At 40.7% G+C, this 19,102-nt stretch overlaps 1 protein-coding gene across 1 annotated transcript in view; it reads right to left on the bottom strand.

Annotated features, from left to right (window-relative positions):
* Nucleotides 1-7,479: 7,479 nt before the first annotated feature.
* CPQ (carboxypeptidase Q) overlaps nucleotides 7,480-19,102 on the bottom strand; it is a 642,525-nt gene continuing 630,902 nt past the window's right edge. Inside the window, exon 8 of the mRNA XM_036741920.1 lies at nucleotides 7,480-7,942. Coding sequence (XP_036597815.1) covers nucleotides 7,782-7,942 — 161 coding nt within the window. The 3' untranslated portion in view covers nucleotides 7,480-7,781. The remainder of the gene's footprint in view (nucleotides 7,943-19,102) is intronic.

Raw genomic sequence — 19,102 nt, forward strand, 5'->3', positions numbered from 1 at the left:
CTCCAAGTTTCAAAATGTCAGCAGCTAGGTGGCACATTATACACACATGCATACACAGCTCTCCTTGTTGTACATCCATACGAAGGCATGGTTATTATGCTTTTGGAAAAAACTTGATGGAGGTCCCTATCCCTCCCCAATATGTGCCAATATTCTCTGATTGTTTCCTGTGCATTTAGTGTATGGGCACGAAAAGCCTTTTAATTGACTATTGAACTGAAACTGTGAATACAAAAAACTCCAACAAATGATCTCTCTCTCTGTCTCTATCTCTCTTCCTTCCCTTCTCCCTTTATCTCTCTCTCTCTTTCTCTCTGTCTCTCTCTCTCTTTCTCCCTCTTTCCCTCCCCTCTCCCTTCCTCTCTCACTGTGACTTTCTTCTTCTTTCTCTCTCCCTCTCTGACTGTCTCTTCCTTCCTCTCTCCTTTTGCATCTTCTCTCCTTTCCTCTCCTCTCTCCTCTTCTCTCTCTCCCTCTTCTTTCCTCTGCCTCCCCCACCCCACCCCCCACCCACCCTGCTTACTGTGGCAAGTGAAGCAATAACTGGGATGGGTCTCTGGATGGGGCAAAAGTCAAAAGCAAAGTAGGTATTGCTACTGTTGCCTTAATATCTCCATCTGGGGCTGTGTGGGCATGAACACATGTGGCAACTGCTCCTTTTGTTTCTTGATCTTAGATGAATGAGTATTGTAGATGGGATGATTCAGATGGTATCTTTGTGAGCTTTGAAATGTATATCAGACTGGATCTCTGTCAGTAGCCACAGCAGCCATGCCTGATGAAAAGAAAGCCCTAAAGAGTAACTCCTTTGACCTAGCCAAGCAGTGAACCAATCCAGTAACCATTTAGGGAGATGGGAGATGGTAACTGGGAAAATGATACTGGAAGGGGGAAACATACTTTGTAGGGGTTCACAAGCAATAGCATTAGAAAACCTTAAACCCTCACCATTACCCCTAAAATCCTCAGGAGGAGATAGAGAAACCACACTCTGGGAGAATTGATCTGCCATTATGAGTTGGGGTCGGAAGAATAAGCCCTGGCGTTCTGTGACGTAATGAAGCTGGTTTTTCTGTGGTGCTTTTAAGCCAGTTCTCCTAGGCATAGAGTCAGAAAAGACTAGGAGTATATCCTGCTTTAGATGCTAGTTTTGTGACCTCAGATAAATTACAGGGCATTTCTAAATTCTGGACACACAGGCAAAAATGCATATTTTCGAGAAATGAAATGAATGAAATTTTCAACAACATTTTATTTAATTGGAATATTAACAAATAACATCTTCAATATGATTTCCATCCTTTGTGATGCAAAGGTTGATGCGCTTTGCAAGATTCACGTGAACCCGATGCAATAACTCCACATTTCCTATGTGTTCAGACTTTAGGAACACCCTGTATTTATCTGATTCTGATCCTCAGTTTCCTCATCTGTAAAATGGAGATCACGTCTGTTGTATTTACTTGAGAACATCAACTGATGCCGATCAACTGAGATGATGAACTAAAACACTTTGTGAACTATAAGGCATGTAAATGTCAACCATTTTTAGTACAATTCCCAGAGAAGAATTCCAAAATATTTTGAGCAACACAGCATTACTAGAACAAATGTAGAGCCCCCCGAGCTGACAAGGCTGGGAGGAGATATTTAAAAGGATGTATGTAAAAGTCCTTGTACAACTGCTTTAAAAAACCAGTCTCTAGTATCATTTTATACAGAGCCAAATTATCCACTTTGACTCTTCTTCAAAGTCCATATAGTAGGAAATTTTACTCAAATGGGTGACAGTGATACTTTCTAATCCCCGTTTCCCCCAAATCCCTAGCTGCCTTCTTAAGCACAGGTGGTCATCTTGCTATTTTAGTGATTGAAGGATATTATCGGTTCTTTCCTTCAGCAAATTTCAGACATGGGGAAGTCCATCCTTGGCCCCCAAATTCTTCTTTTTTGTATAGTTCCCCTGTTCTCTTTTTATCCCCTTTCCTCATTCTTTCCATCCACATCCTTCAAAGCATAGTTTTTTCATACTGTCCCTTAGCTAGCTATATGCTTCTGCCGTGACCCATACAATTCAGTCCTCCCTGGGCTGTATTCCAAATTCTCTCTCTTTCCTCCTACCTCATCACAAAACTCTTCTTCTTAATGACCAACTCTCAGCTCTGAAAAGAAAGTGCTCTGAGAAGAGCTGGGCCTGGAGTCAGGAAAAGGTGTTCAAATCCAACCTCAGACACTTACTAGTTATATGAACGTGGGCAATTCTCTTGACCTGTCTGCTTCAGTTTCTTCATCTGTGAAACAGGGATAAGCAATAGTAGCTACCTCCAGGATTGTTGTGAGGATCAAATGAAATAATATTTGCAAAAAGCACTTAGCACAGTGCCTGGCACATAGTAGTCACTTAAATGTTTGTTGATTGATTGGTTGATTTTGTGAAAAGGCAGAGTGCAGTAGAGATAAAAAAAAAAGTCCATTTTGGTCAAGGAGGATGGAGTGAGCAATGGCATAGAAATGACAAAGAGAAGAAGACAGGGCATGGTGAGTAGTCCATCTCAGTTGGAATGCAGTGTGTAACAGGCAATAATGTAAGATAAGACTGGAAAAGTAGGGAGACAAGGAGCTGATGCTTTGGTTGACATTGTGGAACCACTAGAAAGGTTTTGAACAGAAGACCAAGGTGTTCTGAAGAATAATCTGGCAATAGTGTGAACGGTGGATATGTGTATGTGTGTGTGTATGGGGGGGCGGGGAAGCTGGAGGAGAAAGACCAACTGGAAAGTTATTACAGTAATCTAGGTAAGAGGTGATAAAAATAGGAAAGGAGATATAGTAGGTAAGTTAAAAAATGAGGAGATTGAGAAACATGGGGTGTTTAATGCAGTCTTTAAGCTACCGAAGCCTAAATGATTATTATTAAATTATTAATATGATTTTTGTGAATAAAATATTTAATTTTATTGATTTAGATAGGTAAATAAACTTAAGCCTTAGTAGCTTAAACTGCATTGACATTTGGAGTACCCCATATTTCAGAGGTAGAATTGATAGTAATGAGCAAGCAATTGGATATGATAAAGTGAGAAAACAGGGAAAATTAAAATGTGACTCCCAGAGGTATTTACATTTTAAAAGTAAATAATAGCTTAACCCAAAGGGACTGATGGCAAAATTTCAGATATTGGCAAGCAGGTGACGAATACAATTTTGAGGTATTTGAGCTTCCCCTAGAGCCCCTCAAATCTCAGTTTTTTGAGTATGTTTTATTCTAACCCCAGTTATTGGTAAGCCATTTGAAACCAAGTCAGATCTCCCTATTCTTCAGGATAGACAGGCACTAGTTCTATTTTTAATTTTTTTTTCAGTTTTTAACATTCACTTTTATAAGATTTTGAGTTTCAATTTTTTTCCTCCCTCCTTTCTCTCTCCCCTCGCCAAGACAGCATGCAATCTGATATAGGCTATACATGTGCAATCATATTAAACATATTTCCACATTAATCATGCTGTCAAGGAAGAATCAGAACAAATGGGAAAAACCACAAGAAAGAAAAAAAACAAACAAAAGAAGAGAAAATAGCATGCTTCTATCTGCTTCAGACTGTATAGCTCTTTCTCTGAATGTGGACAGCATTTTCCATCATGAGTCTTTTGGAATTGTCTTAGATCATTGTATTGCTCAGAAGAGCTAAGTCTATCAAAGTCAGTCATCATACCATGTTGTTGTCACTGTGTACTGTTCTCCTGGTTCTGCTTGGTTCACTCTACATCAGTTCATGTAAGTCTTTCCAGGTTTTTCTGAAGTCCAGCTGCTCATTATTTCTTAAGGCATAATAGTATATATATATAATAGGCATATATATTTTGGCAACTAGAGAAAGATCTGATAAGGGCTAGAGCTGCTGCTGGGGGTGGATATATCTATAATAACAAATGACAGAAGGAAGGCATAACTAACAAATCATTTTATTTCTCTTTTGTCTTCCAAGGAGAATAATCTTCAGATTGGGTGGAAGAACATAAGAATAGTCAACACAAAATTGAAACCGAAGATAAAGATGGCAAAGGCAAAAAAGTACCAAATTCATCAAACCTAAGGTCATGAAAGAACTTAAAGGTGTGTTTGATTAACCACTGCTCATAATCTTTGAAAAATGATGGAAAGCATAATATGTGTCTCAGGATTCAAGGGGATGAATATTGTGACAATTTTTAAAGACAATGGAAAAGGGTGAATTTTCAAAACTCTGAGACAGTGAGTCAAGCATATAAGAAGGAAGGAAACAAGCTTTTGTTGAGCCCCTACTATGTGTTTGTTGTTTCCGAGTCATTTTCAATCATGTTGGACTCTTTGGAACCCCATTTAGGGTTTTCTTGGCAAAGATACTGGAGTGACTTGCCATTTCCTTCTCTTATCCGTTTTATAGACGAGAAAACTGAGACAAATAGTTAAGTGACTTGCCCAGGGTCACAGAGCTAGTAAGCATCTGGGGCTGGATAAGTCTTCCCAATTCCAGCCCAGTGATCTATCCTCTGTACTACCTAGCTGGCCTACCATGTGCTAGGCAGTTTACAAATTTGATCTCATTTGATTTTCACAATAACCCTGTGAGATAGGTGCTATTATTATCTCCATGTTACAGTTGAGGAAACTGAGATAAACAGAGATTAAGTGACTTGCCCAGGGTCATACACCTGGTGAGTGTGCGAAGAAGGATTTGAACTCAGATCTTCCTAAATCCAGGCCCAGTCTTGTATCTACTGCATCACCTAGCCACCTTTAGAAAGGAAAATAATTACTAGGAACTAGCATGGGTTTATCAAGATCTGGCGCCATCTTTTATCAGAGGTTCTGCCTGCCAGCAACCAATTTATTGGTGCCTTCTGACCCACCTAAAATTACTTTACATTTATGTTGTACACAGACTTGGTATTTCCTACTTTGTTTCCATGTTGTAGCCCTTAGGAGAGTCAAAGCTACTGGAAGCCAAAGACTTTCATGTTTGCCTTTGAGTCCCCTGCACATAGCTGGAGCTTAATAAAAGTTTGTTGAATTGAATTGAGTTCCCTTTGGTGAATGGGTTCCTAGACTTCCTGTATTCATGACTTCCTGTATTCAGAGACTTCCTGTAAGCATGGTATGCACAGACTTCAAAAAAATATCTGAAAATGTCTTTCACTCCATTACTGTGGACAAAACAGCGTGGCGAGCGAGATGAAAGTAAGTTATGTGGATTTGGAACTGTGCTACGGTGCAGGGGAGTCTCAGTGAAAAGTGTGTGCCCATGGAGACAGAGCTTCACCCTTTATTGCTGCTCACAAGGGGAGGACAGCAGCTGCTAACTGAGACAGTCTTAGTGGGTGACCTCCATGCCCCTAGTAGGTAAGCACATGGGGGTGGAGTGGGGGAGGTTTGGTGATCCAGAGCTGCGGGAAGAAGGACAGAAGTGTCCATGCCCCAGTCAAAGGCCTAAAGTACATATACATTTATATATAGTTGACATAAAGAGCCAGTATGATACCACTGGAAACTACTCTTTTATCCATAGGACTAATAAAGTGAAAATATCCTCTAAATTACCTAATAAGGAGGGAGGAATGAGGAGCAGGGAAGTAGGACTGAGGAATAGGGAAGTAAGGAATTTAACCCTAATGGTACCATCTGAGAAAGATGCTGAAAAGGTTAACACTCATTCTCTGGGTTTGTTAGCTTTTGCATACTTGCATCCTAGGGCTGGGGAGTCACACTAATCAGACTGGTTTTTACCAGTTCCCCCATCCAAATTTATTCCCTCTAGGTCTATGTCTTTTGGCAAGCCAGGGTAGGGGTTTGGGCTCATCCTTCTACTAGGGCTAATCTTCTGCAAGAAGTGCAAGGGTGGTTGCCAGGGCTTTCTCCTAAAGTGTAGTGGGCACATACTAAAGGATCTGGGAATTCTTGAGGCACCAAGGTAACCACTCCCAGGATTGCTATTCAGGCACCTACACTCCGGTAAAGAAACACAAGGCAGAAGAGGCAGCCAGAAGCCCAGGCTGAGCCCCTGTACTGGCTGTCCCATGGGAACAGTCACCTTGATACATGGGCTGGGGAAAGGCAGCAGTCCCCTTTCCCACTCCACCAGGGAAAGGTTCAAATAATCCTCACGTGACAGAAGGCAGAAAAAGAGAGTGATACAGAGAGGAAGTCGCTTCTTTTTAAGGTCTCTCAAGTCAGTACCTCTTTCTGGTCAGTGGTCAATAAAGGGATTGCTTGGTCATCTTAAAGGTCAGACCCTTCAATGATGAGCCATGCATGTCTCAAAGGCTGTTAGGGGAGCTTTGCATACATTCCATGGGATGAAACCCCTTCTCTATACACAATTAATTTCTGGGGTGAGGGTGAGCACCTGTGCCTTCAAGATAAGCTCCTTGGAGAGGTAGAAATGATATTTAAGCTGGGCATTGAAGGAAGCTAAGGACTCTATGAAGCACAGGGAGGGAGGATTGCATTCCAGGCATTGGAGAGAGTCTCTCCAGAGTCACAGAATCACATGTACAAGGAACAGCATACAGGCCAGTTTGTTTGGAACACAGAGTGCATGAAGGAGATTAGTGTGCAATTAGCCTGGGACTGGATTGTGAAGGACTTTAAAAGCCAAATAAAGGGGAGTCTGTAATTGACCCTAGAAGCAAGAGTTTTTTGAGGAGGGGAGGGTCAAGATCAGACCCATGCTGTAGGAGTATCTCTTTGGCAGCTGTGTCCAGGGATTAGCTTTATTCTGTTTGGCCTAAGGTAGCAGAGTTAGGAACAGAGGGAAAGCTTGAGAGAGGCAGATTGAGGATTCCTATCAGGGAAGGGAATAAGCATTTATTAAGCACCTACTATGTACTTTACAAATATTATCTCATTTGATCCTTACAACAACCTCACAATTAAAACTAGCCCAAAGAAGATGGGTGCCTCCAGAGGTAAGAGGTTCCCCTTTCCTAGAAGTGGTTAAGCAAAAGCTGGATGACCCCATATTGGGGAGATTGAAGAGAAGATTTTTGTTTAAGAATAAGTTGGGCTAGATGCCATCTGAGATCCCTTAAAATTCTTGAGAGTCATAATTCTGTGACTCTTTTCAGTGTGGCTCATTGTGAGTAGGGAGTTGTGTTATTCTTTGTACTTATAATCCCAGTGCTGAGCACAGTGCCTGGTACATGATAGCTATTTAATAAAGGCTTGTTAATTAATTGATTGATTTGTTGCTACACTGAGATTCTCAGGAGTGATTTCAAACGTGGATTCTAATTTTAATTTCTTGGAAGTCAGGCAGGAAGAGTTGCCTATCACTAGATTAAATTTTATTTTTTGAAGGTGAGCGTGTCTTGAATGTGTTCTTGCAATTAAAGCATATCTGATAGCATCAGAATTGTGCAGTGCCCTCCTTCCTTCTCCACTTAATCCTAAAACACAAAACAGAATCCCGCTGAAAAAACATACAATGCACATTATTCTTGCAAATAGAACAGATTTATTCAAGTATTTACTCTCATCAAGGAAACAATTTTCTTTATAACTGTAAGAAAAAGCTACACTTGAAAAAAAAAATAAAACTCTGGCAATAAAAGATTTTAGTATCCCTACTAAAATGGGACAATTAATTAGGAAAGGGTTGAGAAACATTCTGCCAGAAGGTAAAAGTGTGCTTTGAAGTCAAGGAAGAAAAACCAAATCAACCTATTGGGCAGAAAAGAGGCCTCTTGTCATTGTAGAATACTGGATTCTGGAAAGAGTGTGCCTTCTTCCTTTTTTCTTTTGATTACCTGGGCAACATCTCCTCTAGGTCAGCAATAACATAGGAGACAACAGCCCAAACGGCTGCTGAGTAATTCATCTGCATGGGATCCAATGCTGTCATAGTATCTCCATGGGAATGATGGAAAAAGAAATACCGCCTTATGTCATCTAGTAGATTGGCACCTAGGGAGAAAATGAGAGGAATTCTTAGTAGAGTCTGATTGCATTTGCATGAAGACATGGGTAAAATTCTCTTCTTTGCACATGGAAGAGAGAATCAGCAACGTCTTCTCCTAGGCATGGGCAGAAGAGAAACTTCCTATACCTCAGCACTAGTTTGCATCACTCTTTCACTACAACTCTTCCCTAGGTCAAGGGTTCTTAATTTGTGTGTGTGTGTGTGTGTGTGTGTGTGTGTGTGTGTATGTGTGTGTGATGGACCCCTCTGGCAATCTGGTGAAGCCTATGGACTCCTTCCAGGAGGTTGGACTAGATGACTTCCTGGTTTCCTTCCTGCTTCAGATCTATGATCCGAATGGATGTCACAGGAGCTACTTTCTACCTCAATCCTGACTCACCTGTCCTTCTGGGCCTGGAATGTACCTAGAAGGTGGCTGTAGGAAGAGGTATAAACCTTCATCACCACTTTGCCAAGGGCTGGTTATTCACTTTGGAATTAGGAAAGCAAACCATGAGTAGCCTATACCCTCTAGCAACCCCTCCTTACTTCCCCCTTCCTTTGCCTCCTCTACAGCTGGAAGCACCATCAAGAATCTATTCCTCATTAGCAAGCTTTTTCCTTTCACTCATTCAGGTTCAGCTCGGAGTGCAATTATGGTGTCACACACTGTAAACCAATGAGGCAAAAAGCAGAAAAAGTTACTCAACCATGAAACACTGTCAATTAACTGTTCAGGTGCTTGTCTGCAGGCCCAGAGAACAGTGTACAGTTACCCCTTCCACATCAGGGGGGTCAGGGGCATGGTGCCCCATGATCTGGAAAATCAGCATAAAATTTTTTGGCCCTCCCTTCATACAGGAGAAAATGTCTGAACTATTATGGTATTAAAAGATAAAATATTTTGATATTATACAATGCCATACAAATATTTTATGCATTACTGAGCTTCTAAACTTCTTCTGTGTCTTTTGCTGGCATGTCATCTGCAGCTTTTGCAAAGGTCCCCAAAAATTCCCATTTCATTTCTTACGCTGACCTGCGATGGGCAAAGTCATGATGTAGAAAGGATAACTACACGTTAAGCTGACGGTACCTGTCTGAGTCCTCATTTGAGTTTAGAAGGCATTTTATTCTTTTATTTGTGAACCTGTAAATAGTGGTTTTGGTTCGGTAGCTAGGAAAGGCAGGAACAAATGCCACCCATCACTTAAGAGCACAATACTGTGAAAAGGTGGCTGGGTATGGAATCGTAGACCTGGGTCAGTAAGTCAAACCAACAAGCATTTATTAAGTGCTTACTATGTGCTAAGCATACAAAGACAGGTGAAAACAGTCCCTGCCTTCAAGAAGCTTACATTCTAACAGGGGAGACTACGTTCAGTACACATAAGACAGGTACAGTGTAAAGAGAAGGCAATCTCAGAAGGAAGGCAATTTTAGTCCCAGCTCAGGCACTATGTCACCTTCAGTAAGTGTCTTAGCCACTACGACCCTTAGGTTCTTCATCACTAAGATGGAGAAAATAACGTTTCTGCCCACCTCATGGGGTTATCGTGAAGATCAGCTGAAGCAATGTACATCATTAAGAGGGCTTTATAAGTTTAAACCCACATTTATTAGGCACCTACTGTGTGAAAATGTAGACGACAGCTTGGTATAGCGAATAGAGTACTAGCTTTGTTGGGCAGACCTGGTTTCAAGTCCCACCACCAGACATATAATGGGCGGTGTGACCCTAAATACCTCACAAGCTCATTCTCAGAGCCCCTAGCAGTTTAAGGTTATAAATTGCGGGGCAGGTGCTAATTTCTAAAAGTATGAGTTCCATACGCCAGCAAACTCACAAGTCCCAATCCAAGTCACCTTCCTAGTCCTCAGAAATGCAAGAACTATAGAAGACACTGGAAATATACCAACATTACCAAAACAGTCCCTGCCCTCAAGGACCTTAAATTTTATTGGAATAGAAGTTGCAAGATGCTCTCCAAATGTACAGCAAAATCTCTGAGGGAAAGGGCTTTCGCTTGCAGGTTCCCATCTCCAGGTCTTAGCTCAGTGTCTTGTTGATTGATTAATTGGTTCTCCTCCTCTTCCTTCTCCAATTCAAAACACATTAAGTAACTACGCTATGCTGGATATTATGCTAGGTAGAGATACCAACAGAACACAAAGTCCTTTCTCTTACTTATTATAAACGACGACGATAATATTGGGATGGGGAATAGATCAAGGTTAACAAACATCCAGAAGCTTGTGTAACTATAAGGGTGGAGGTCAATGGCCAATGAGAGGGAAGGAAGTCCTAGAGAAGAGTGTTATGGGGAAGGATTAGCCAATGGGGGTGGAGGTGGGGCAATCATTTGAGTACTGAGACCATATTAACCAATCTCCCTGTCTTCTATAATTTAACTTCAGCTTCCAATAAACAAACTTAAGTGAATCTGGTTCTGACAGAAATGAAATTTCTAACCACATGCCCTCCCTCAAAGTCATATGCAGAGAAAGAGCAATCATGTTTTCTGACAGAAAGGCAGTTTCCATGTTGAAACAGAAGGTCATCAGAAACAAAATGGTGGGGGGAACTCTGTAAATCTGACCGTATCACATTTTCTTAGAAATTACTGACAGAGTCCGGCAATGAGAGGAATCCCTGGAATGAAGGGTGTATAGTCCCCTCCTAGAGAAAGAGGGGCAGCTATCTACCCGTATTTCATCTCTTCGGTATCATCTACTGTCCGCAATTCCCCCAGCTATCACTCATTTCTCCAGGTCCTCAAATTTGTATAGCCCCTGTGCTGACCCCTTGCCCTTGCCCTCATGCTTAGTGTAATAGCAACTTGTGTACATTTCTTATCCCTCCATTATATTATAAGCACCTCAAGGGGAAAGGACTATTGTCATTTTTCATTTTTCTATCTCTAGCACCTAGTACATTGTCTTACAAACAACATCTCTTTAATTAATGTTTGCTGAATTTAATAGAACTCAGTTTCCAGTCTTGAACATTCTTCTGGAAAGGTCATGTTAATCAGCTGTCCTATAGTTCTGCATCCCATCTCTGGGATTTTTAGACCAAAATACCCATCCTTGGCTACCACTCCCCTATATACTTTTATGTTGTATCCCCTTATGAATGAAAGCTTTTGTATTTGTATCCCCAGAGATTAGAATAGAACCTGACACATAGTAAGCACTTAAAATGCTTATTCATTCATTCATTTCCTTTATCTCCCAGAATGAAAGAGGCTGACCGCCTATTGTACAGCAGTCTTGTGACTTCTTAGACCTGTGGATTATAAAAAAGATGCATACTTTTTCAATGCTTCTGAGATGTTAGAAACTGCTTATAAAACTAAATGACCGAACAAAAAAAAAAAAGCATGGCATCAGGCCTCACCAGCAAAAGCCCCAATAGCCGCAGCTGAGACTGAACTAAGATTAACTCCCTTAAAATGTTTTTCTCTAAAATTTTAAGAAGACATTTCATCCTCATTGCTTACTGTTCTCAAAGACTAGTAGAGAGGGAGAGCCAATATTTCAATTTCTTAGAGCATCTGAGATTGCAGAGGAAGGGGTTAGAGGTAATGTCAGGTACCCCAGGGGATACAAATCACACCACATTTTGACAGGGAAGTGAACTCTAAGCAGAGAACCATGAAATGTGTTTCAGAAATAGTAACATGGACAGAATGATTCTGATGTGAAGGCCTCCTCTTCTAGTAGTAACTTACAGTATCTCTATCAGAATACGCTTCTCCATCATGATTATATCTTGAGTACGTTTTATTTCTAGGTTTACTCTGAGGTTGCGGACAGCTCATTGCCTTTAGGATTTGAACCATGGGGGCAGAGGGATATTGTTTGATGTGGTGGTGGGGGTGGGGGTAGTGGGTTGTTCTGTACATCACAGGACACATGATCAGTGTTTAACAAATGCTAAACAATGCGGACAGCAGATCATAAATATGTCAGTATTTTACTATTTCAAGGAACCTTTGATTTCAGTGGTAGAAGGATTCCCTTCAATGATGCAGATTACAATCTTTCTACATTCTCTAAATTTGTTATTTATTTGTAGTCAAAGAAGTTCATCACCTGGTGGCCATACTTCTGACGGTAAGCTTCTCTGAACTTAGACAAGCTGGTCCCCATACGAGAGACATACAGTCACTAGCTGTAACAACAATGCTGCTTGCAGCTGCTGTGGGGGTGTAAGACCAATAACACCAGCACACAGGAAGGCTGTTAGCACAAGTTCTTTGATCTGCTTTTCTAAAGGAAAGCAGCTTTAAAGGGGTCAACAATCTTACTTTAATCAAACATATATATATGGCATTCACTTAGTTCAGGGGAAAAGTCAGCACCCTGATCTGCAGAGAAAATACAAACAGAAATTACATAAACAGACAAATAAAGACCAACAGACAGGGCTTCTAATTGTCTGACCATAGCAATATATACATAATTACCAGAGAGAGAGAAGCATCAACATCTGGGTTTTTCAAAGCTGGGGAGCTATCCAGAGTCTCATCTGGCTACATCACATGAACACTCTTCCCATGAGTGAGCCCCAAAGCAAAATGCTAACCTCTGAGTATATGTGTGTGTGTGTGTGTGTGTGTGTATACATATATATATATATATATTATGGATATATATATATATATATATACATATATATATATATATGTATGTATGTATACTTCTTCAGAGTCAGAGGGCATCACAACCCTCTTGACCCAGGCTCATGTGACTCAAACTCATGGGACTTAGGCTTCCATGTAACTTAAGCAGGTCACATGGGCCTATTAATGGATGGGAAAGATCCTCCCATTAAGCAAAAATACATTAACAACACACTAGCCAGCAGGGCAAGCAGCACAGATAGTCTTCAAATCAATTTTGTAATTCATGATATGAAAAGAATACAAGATGTAAGAAAAATAAATTCCCCTCCCTTCCTCTCCCCTCCTCTGAATGAAGGGAAATTAGTCAATATAGAGGCAGCAGATGTAAGAGCGCATGTGTGAAATCTCTGTTCCCTTTACATCTCAGGGCCCTGGGACAGAGCCCTAGTCTCTCCGCCATAGGTTGGGTTTCCCAGGATCTTCCAGCTTGGTGGGAGTTTGGCAGAGCTTGTATTTTCCTAGCCTAACTTTTGAAAACTTCAGATTATTTCCATGTCATGATGAAGCACTGGAGTAGAATTCTAGGGGAAGCTATAGATAGATAGATAGATAGATCTACATAGACATGTCTATCAATCCATCCATCTCTCTCTCTCTCTCTCTCTCTCTCTCTAGGCAAACAGACAGACATGTATGGAGACGGATAGATATAAATACAAACAGAACATTTGCTAAATATTTACTTGTGACAGGCATTGTTTAAGAGCTGGGGATAAAAAGCAATAAAACAAAGTGGTTTCTAATAGGGGAAAAGAATACATAAAGAAGGTGGGAGAGGGAGGAGAACCGGTGGAAGATGATTATGTTTTCACAGATAATATATTACAAGTTATTACAAATAACAAAGTTGTTATAGTGGAAAGGAAGAGTTCAGCCAGGAAGCCTATTATGTATGAGAATTCCTGGACTCTAGGTTTTGGATTTTTTTTTTCAATCAATCAACATTTACTAAAAGCCTACTATGTGCCAGTTGCAGGGGATACAAAATAAAAAATGAAACAATCTTTGCCTGCATGGAGCTTATATTCTATCGGAGGAGACAACATGTACATAACAAATATACACAAGGTAAAATTTTTGGGAAGGCACTGGAAGTTGAGGGGAAGGTGGAAATCAGGAGAAGTGCCTTCTAAATCTTCTTAAGAAGTCAAACACACACACACACACACACACACACACACACACACACACACACAAGTCTCCCCGTGCCCCTTTTCATCAGAGGCAACATTTTCTGGCAGTATAACTGAGTGATAACTGCTTAAATTATGTGATATTAAAAAAATACAATGTCCACTGCTATTGTTTCTGTTCACAAGAGATTCCAGTGAAATATTATGGCAGGGTTACTAGATTTCAGGTTAATTCCAAATATCTGCTAATTCCTGAAAAGATCAATGAGCAAATGAAGCATTGCAGAAAGAGTTGAGAGCTAGGAAGCAGGAGAGCTGGATTCCAATCTTGCCTTTGACATTAATTTGTTGTGTGGCCTTGAGCAAATTACCTGTCCTCTTCAGGCCTCAATTTGTACCTCTGTAAAATGTTAGGTTTTCAACATCTAAAATGGAGGTTAGACTACATGAACACCAAGGTCCCTTCTACCTGTAAAATTCTATGACTCTCTCTTAATCGCTCAATCCCTTTTGATGTAATTAACTTATTTCACTGTAAGCAAACAGTGATTAATTTTTATAGAAGTTTTCTGAAAAGATATTTCAAAGCTTTTGAAAGTTAAAAATACAAACCCGCTATTTTGGTGCATGCATTAACTTCTGAAAAGACAGCATTAAGATGCACTTACAGCTGTGGAAAATCCATTTCTCTTTTCTAAACAGATCTTTATCAGTCTGGGGACATAATTTAATTGCATGGAATGTATAACAGACATTCTCCTAATCATAATAATTATGGGCTTATAGAACACTGTTATGTCCTTAATTTAGTTCTCCAAAGAAAACTTACTCTTCCTAGAATTCATAAAATGCTAAAAATACATTTAAAATGTAATTAAAAATTACTGTGTCTTTCAGCAACTTTATCGAGTGAGAAAACTTTGTTGCCAAAACAATTAGCAAATCAATTGATGGAATTTGCAGATGTTTAATTTCCCTTTTCAAGGGAGGCACTTTTATGATGCCTGTGCTCTGTCTCATGAAGGCTGAGATTTAGCATCAACTAATTAATAGCTTCCCAACCAAGAACCCCCCACCTGAGAAAACAATTTGCACATGGCATTTCTGAACTCACACCAGGAAACCACTGTCCACGTAAGAAAAAAAAAAAGAAACATGGATCACAACTGTCCAAGAAAAGAATTAAGATTTGTTTCTAAAATAACATGTTTCTGATATTAATGCATGATATAGCATCCTGGCACACTGGATTTGGAGTTGGGGAACCTAGGTTCACAATTCACATCTGTTACTTACACATTGTATATGGCAGTACCCTTCCCTTAGGCAAGTCACAACCTCTTTGGGCTTTAGTTTTCTAATCCGTATGTTGCACCAACGCTGTGCTACTCAAAAGATGGCAGATGTTACCTTCAGATTCAATGGGTACTCTGTGGGTACCTATTTCTACAAATGGGAGCTCATGAGACTCTCCCCTCACAAATAAATTTACCTTTAATAGTTAGCCAATAGCATTTGTATAGTGCTTTAAGGTTTGGGAGTGAGACAGAGACAGAGAGGGAGACAGAGAGGCAGAAAGAAAGAGAGAGGGAGGGAGGGAGGGGGAGAGAGAGAGAGAAAGAGAGAGAGAGAGAGAGAGAGAGAGAGAGAGAGAGAGAGAAATAGAGACAGAGAGACAAACAGAGACAGAGACAGAGAGGTAGAAAGAAAGAGAGAGGGAGGGAGAGAGAGGGAGGGGAGAGAGAGTGGGGGGAGAGGGAGAGGCAAAGGGAGAGAGAGAGGGAGAGGGAGAGGGAGAGGGAGAGGGAGAGAGAGAGAGAGAGAGAGAGAGAGAGAGAGAGAGAGAGAGAGAGAGAGGGAGAGAGAGGAGGGGGGGAGAGGGAGAGGGAGAGAGAATTTTATTCAATCATTACAACAACCCTGGAAAGTAAGTGCTATTATTATCCTCATTTTATGAATGAAGAAATTGAAGCTAAGAGAAGGGACTTGCCCAGGGTCACACAGCTAGTTAAATATTTGAGGCAAGATTAGTACCCAGATATTCCTGACTTCATGTCCAGGTCTCTATCCACTATACCAGCTAGCTGCCTCTTTAGGGTAGGAGACAATAATTCTTCCCTTTTGCTCTTTTTCCTCCTTCTGCTTCTCCTCCCTGCCCTTATTCCCTTCTCCTTCTATCTCCATCTCTGCCTCTCACACCTCCATACATTCTGGTGACAGGCAGAAACAGAAAGCAGACAGGTCAGAAGTATTAGCTCAAAAAGTTGTAATGCTCTGGACATCTCTGACAAAGCAGAGGTAGATAAAACACCAGGACACCAGAATTACCTAATTATTTGAAAACAACTCAAAGATGAAATGGTGGAATTGTTCACCAAAATCCATTGGCTGCTGTTGAATAGCCAAGGTGCTGGAGGGCTGTGTGTACATCCATCTGTCTGGGTGGTAGATGGAAGGCTGGGCTTGCTGTCAGGAACACTTGTGTTCAAATCCAGGTAAGACTGTCTGACCCGGGGCAAGTCACTTCATCTTTCAAAAGTAGTTCCCTTCTCTATAAAATGGGACAATGATAGTTATCTACCCTAGAGGGTTCCTGTGAAGAACGAACACTTTGACAACTTTACAATGCTATATTATCATGCTTGCTGCTGCTGCGAAGGGCCCCTGAGGATGTTTTGGAAACTAATGACCAGTAAGTCTGATATTCCTATGGATGTGCTGGTGGAAATGCAGAGCTAAGGGAAGGATCACAGGGCACTGAAACAAAGGGCATTCTCTTAGGAGAAGGACAGCATGGTTTCTGTAAGCAGGCAATGTGGTACAATGGATAGAGCCCCAGATGGTTAGGGAAGGGAAGACTGAGGAGCGACCAGACAGTTGTCTTTAGAGTCACATTGGAAGTCATTGGATTCTGTTTGGAACTAGAGGGGAAGACTATATGAGCTGTTGTTGGAAGATGTGAATAGGTAAACTGACGTTTGATGTTAAGGAAAATACCCTAGTAATCAGAGCTAGCCCAAACTGGAGTGCGCTGGTTAAGGAGACAGTGATTCCTCATTTGTTGGCGTGATCCCTACTCTCAAGACGTTTAGTGAGAATATTTGTCACCATAAACATTATACAATCCTAAAATATTTGTTGTTGTTAAGTCATTTTTGGGTTGTGTCCGACTCTCCATGACCCCATTTGGGGTTTTCTTGGCAAAGATAGTGGTTTGCCATTTCTATCTCCAGCTCATTTCATAGATGAGGAAACTGAGGCAAACAGTTTTAAGTGACTTGCTCACAGTTACAGAGCTAGTAAGTGTGTGAAGTTGGATTTGAACTCAAGATGGATGTATACATCTGCAGCAAAAATGGTTATGGTACGAGAAACACATGCCATAATTTTTTTTTTTGTAAATATGTGAAATTTTTGGACAAATGGGTAGCAGATATGAGGATGTAATTTTTTGCAAATATAAACCGCGAACTGATGAAAGGCAGTACTTGTTATAATATACATATTTTGTCACCCCTGGTAGCAAAGAAAAAAAGTCTTCTCAGGGCTCCAGGCAACCCTCTGAGACTCTAAGTTACAGAGAAGGTGCTGATCTCATTGGAAGAGGGAGTTTTCTCCCATGGGAATTCCCTAGACCAATGAAATCACATTCTTAGCTTATCCTAACTCCACAGAATGGTCTGCCACACCTAAGATACAAAATGAACTCCTTTCAAAGACTTTTGGTTAAACACAGTAACAGAACTGAGAAAACTGAAGTTGCCTTCTAGCTACAAAAATCCTCCTAAATCCAGAAAATCCTTTACTATTTAGGCATTAACTTGGCTTTTCCTTCTCTTCAACAAGGTTTCTTGAATGCCAAAACTCATTAAAAATTAATTTAAAATAATGATGTGACTATTTCTCAGGGATATGATATGTTAAAGGCATTACTATGTAGTCCAAAGACTACTATTGCACAGGGAGTAAGGACCCCCACATTCTAGCTGCTGCTCAGCTAATTCTGTGTGCTCTAGGCCAAGTCACTTAATTTCTATAGAACTCAAGTTTCGCCATCTATAAAATGAAAGAGGGTGGTCTAGATGATCTCAAAGGCCCCTTTCTCATCTGAAGCTGAGTGATTCCAAGGCTATGTAAATATTTGGCTTGACAAAACACTACTTGAACTCTTTTCCAAATATGCTTCTGAGGAAGGATCCAAGATAGGGAAGGGTAGCATGACACCTATCCCAAAACCAATACGGAACCACTAAAGTCGGATGCTGAAAATGGCCAACATGATGGAGGCCTGTGGTGATATTTTCCCTAAAGCCTCCAGGTTTATTTGTAAAAAGAGCTTTTCCTTTTTACTGGTCACCTGGTGGTTCCCCATCTTGGAAGCTCAAATAAAATAGGTGATTTTAGCTGAAAAGGATACAGGTTTTAGGAACCCAAATAAAACCTACATGGGAAACTAATAAAATGTCTTAAAAATTATATTCAGCAAGGGAATCAACTTGTTAAGAATGTAAGCTCTGTGAATTCCCAAACAAAGGGAAGTAAGTCTGAAAGAACCGATTTGTGAAATGAATATGCTTTCCAGTGCTCTAAACACATTTCACTAAAAGCAAAATGTCCATTAGAGCAATATCCATTAGCTGGCTATGCCCCGTGAAAAGACTTTGGCACCCGGCAATTCATGTAAAGTGTGTATATTATATAGCAACCCATATTTAGCTTGGGATGTAGAGGTTTTGCTATAGAGACTGAATTGTGTCATGAAAAGAACAGTGGACCCAAGAGAACTGGGTTCTAGTCCTGGCTTAGCCACAAACTAAGTGGGAAACCTCAGGCAGCTCAATTAGTTGTGCACCCCAAGTCCAAAGCCATCACTTTTCTCATTTTGTGAAATGAGGGGGTTAAGTGGACAATCTCCAAGGATCTCCAATGCAGAGCTGTAATGGACCATGGAGGTCACCTCATCTAATTTCATTATTTAACAGACAAAGAAACTGAGGCTTGAACAGGATAAATGACTTGCCCAAGATTACACATAATAAGTAGCAAAGGCTGGATTTGAACTCAGATTTTGTTTTTGTTTTTGTTGTTCAGTTGTTTCAGTCATATCCAACTCTTTGTGACCCCACTTGAGGTTTTCTTGGCAAAGACGCTTGAGTCGTTCGCCATTTCCTTCTCCAGCTCATTTTATAGATGAAGAAACTGAGGCAAACAGGGGTAAGTGACTTGCCCAGGGTCACAAAACTAGTAAGTATCTGAAGCTGGAACTGAACTCAGGAAGATAAATCTTCCTGACTTGATTGCAAATCCAGCATTCTGTACCGTCCCATGCTGCTTCTAGAGC

The sequence above is a fragment of the Trichosurus vulpecula genome, chromosome 1 (genome assembly GCF_011100635.1).
Source record: "Trichosurus vulpecula isolate mTriVul1 chromosome 1, mTriVul1.pri, whole genome shotgun sequence".
Classification (NCBI taxonomy): domain Eukaryota; kingdom Metazoa; phylum Chordata; class Mammalia; order Diprotodontia; family Phalangeridae; genus Trichosurus; species Trichosurus vulpecula.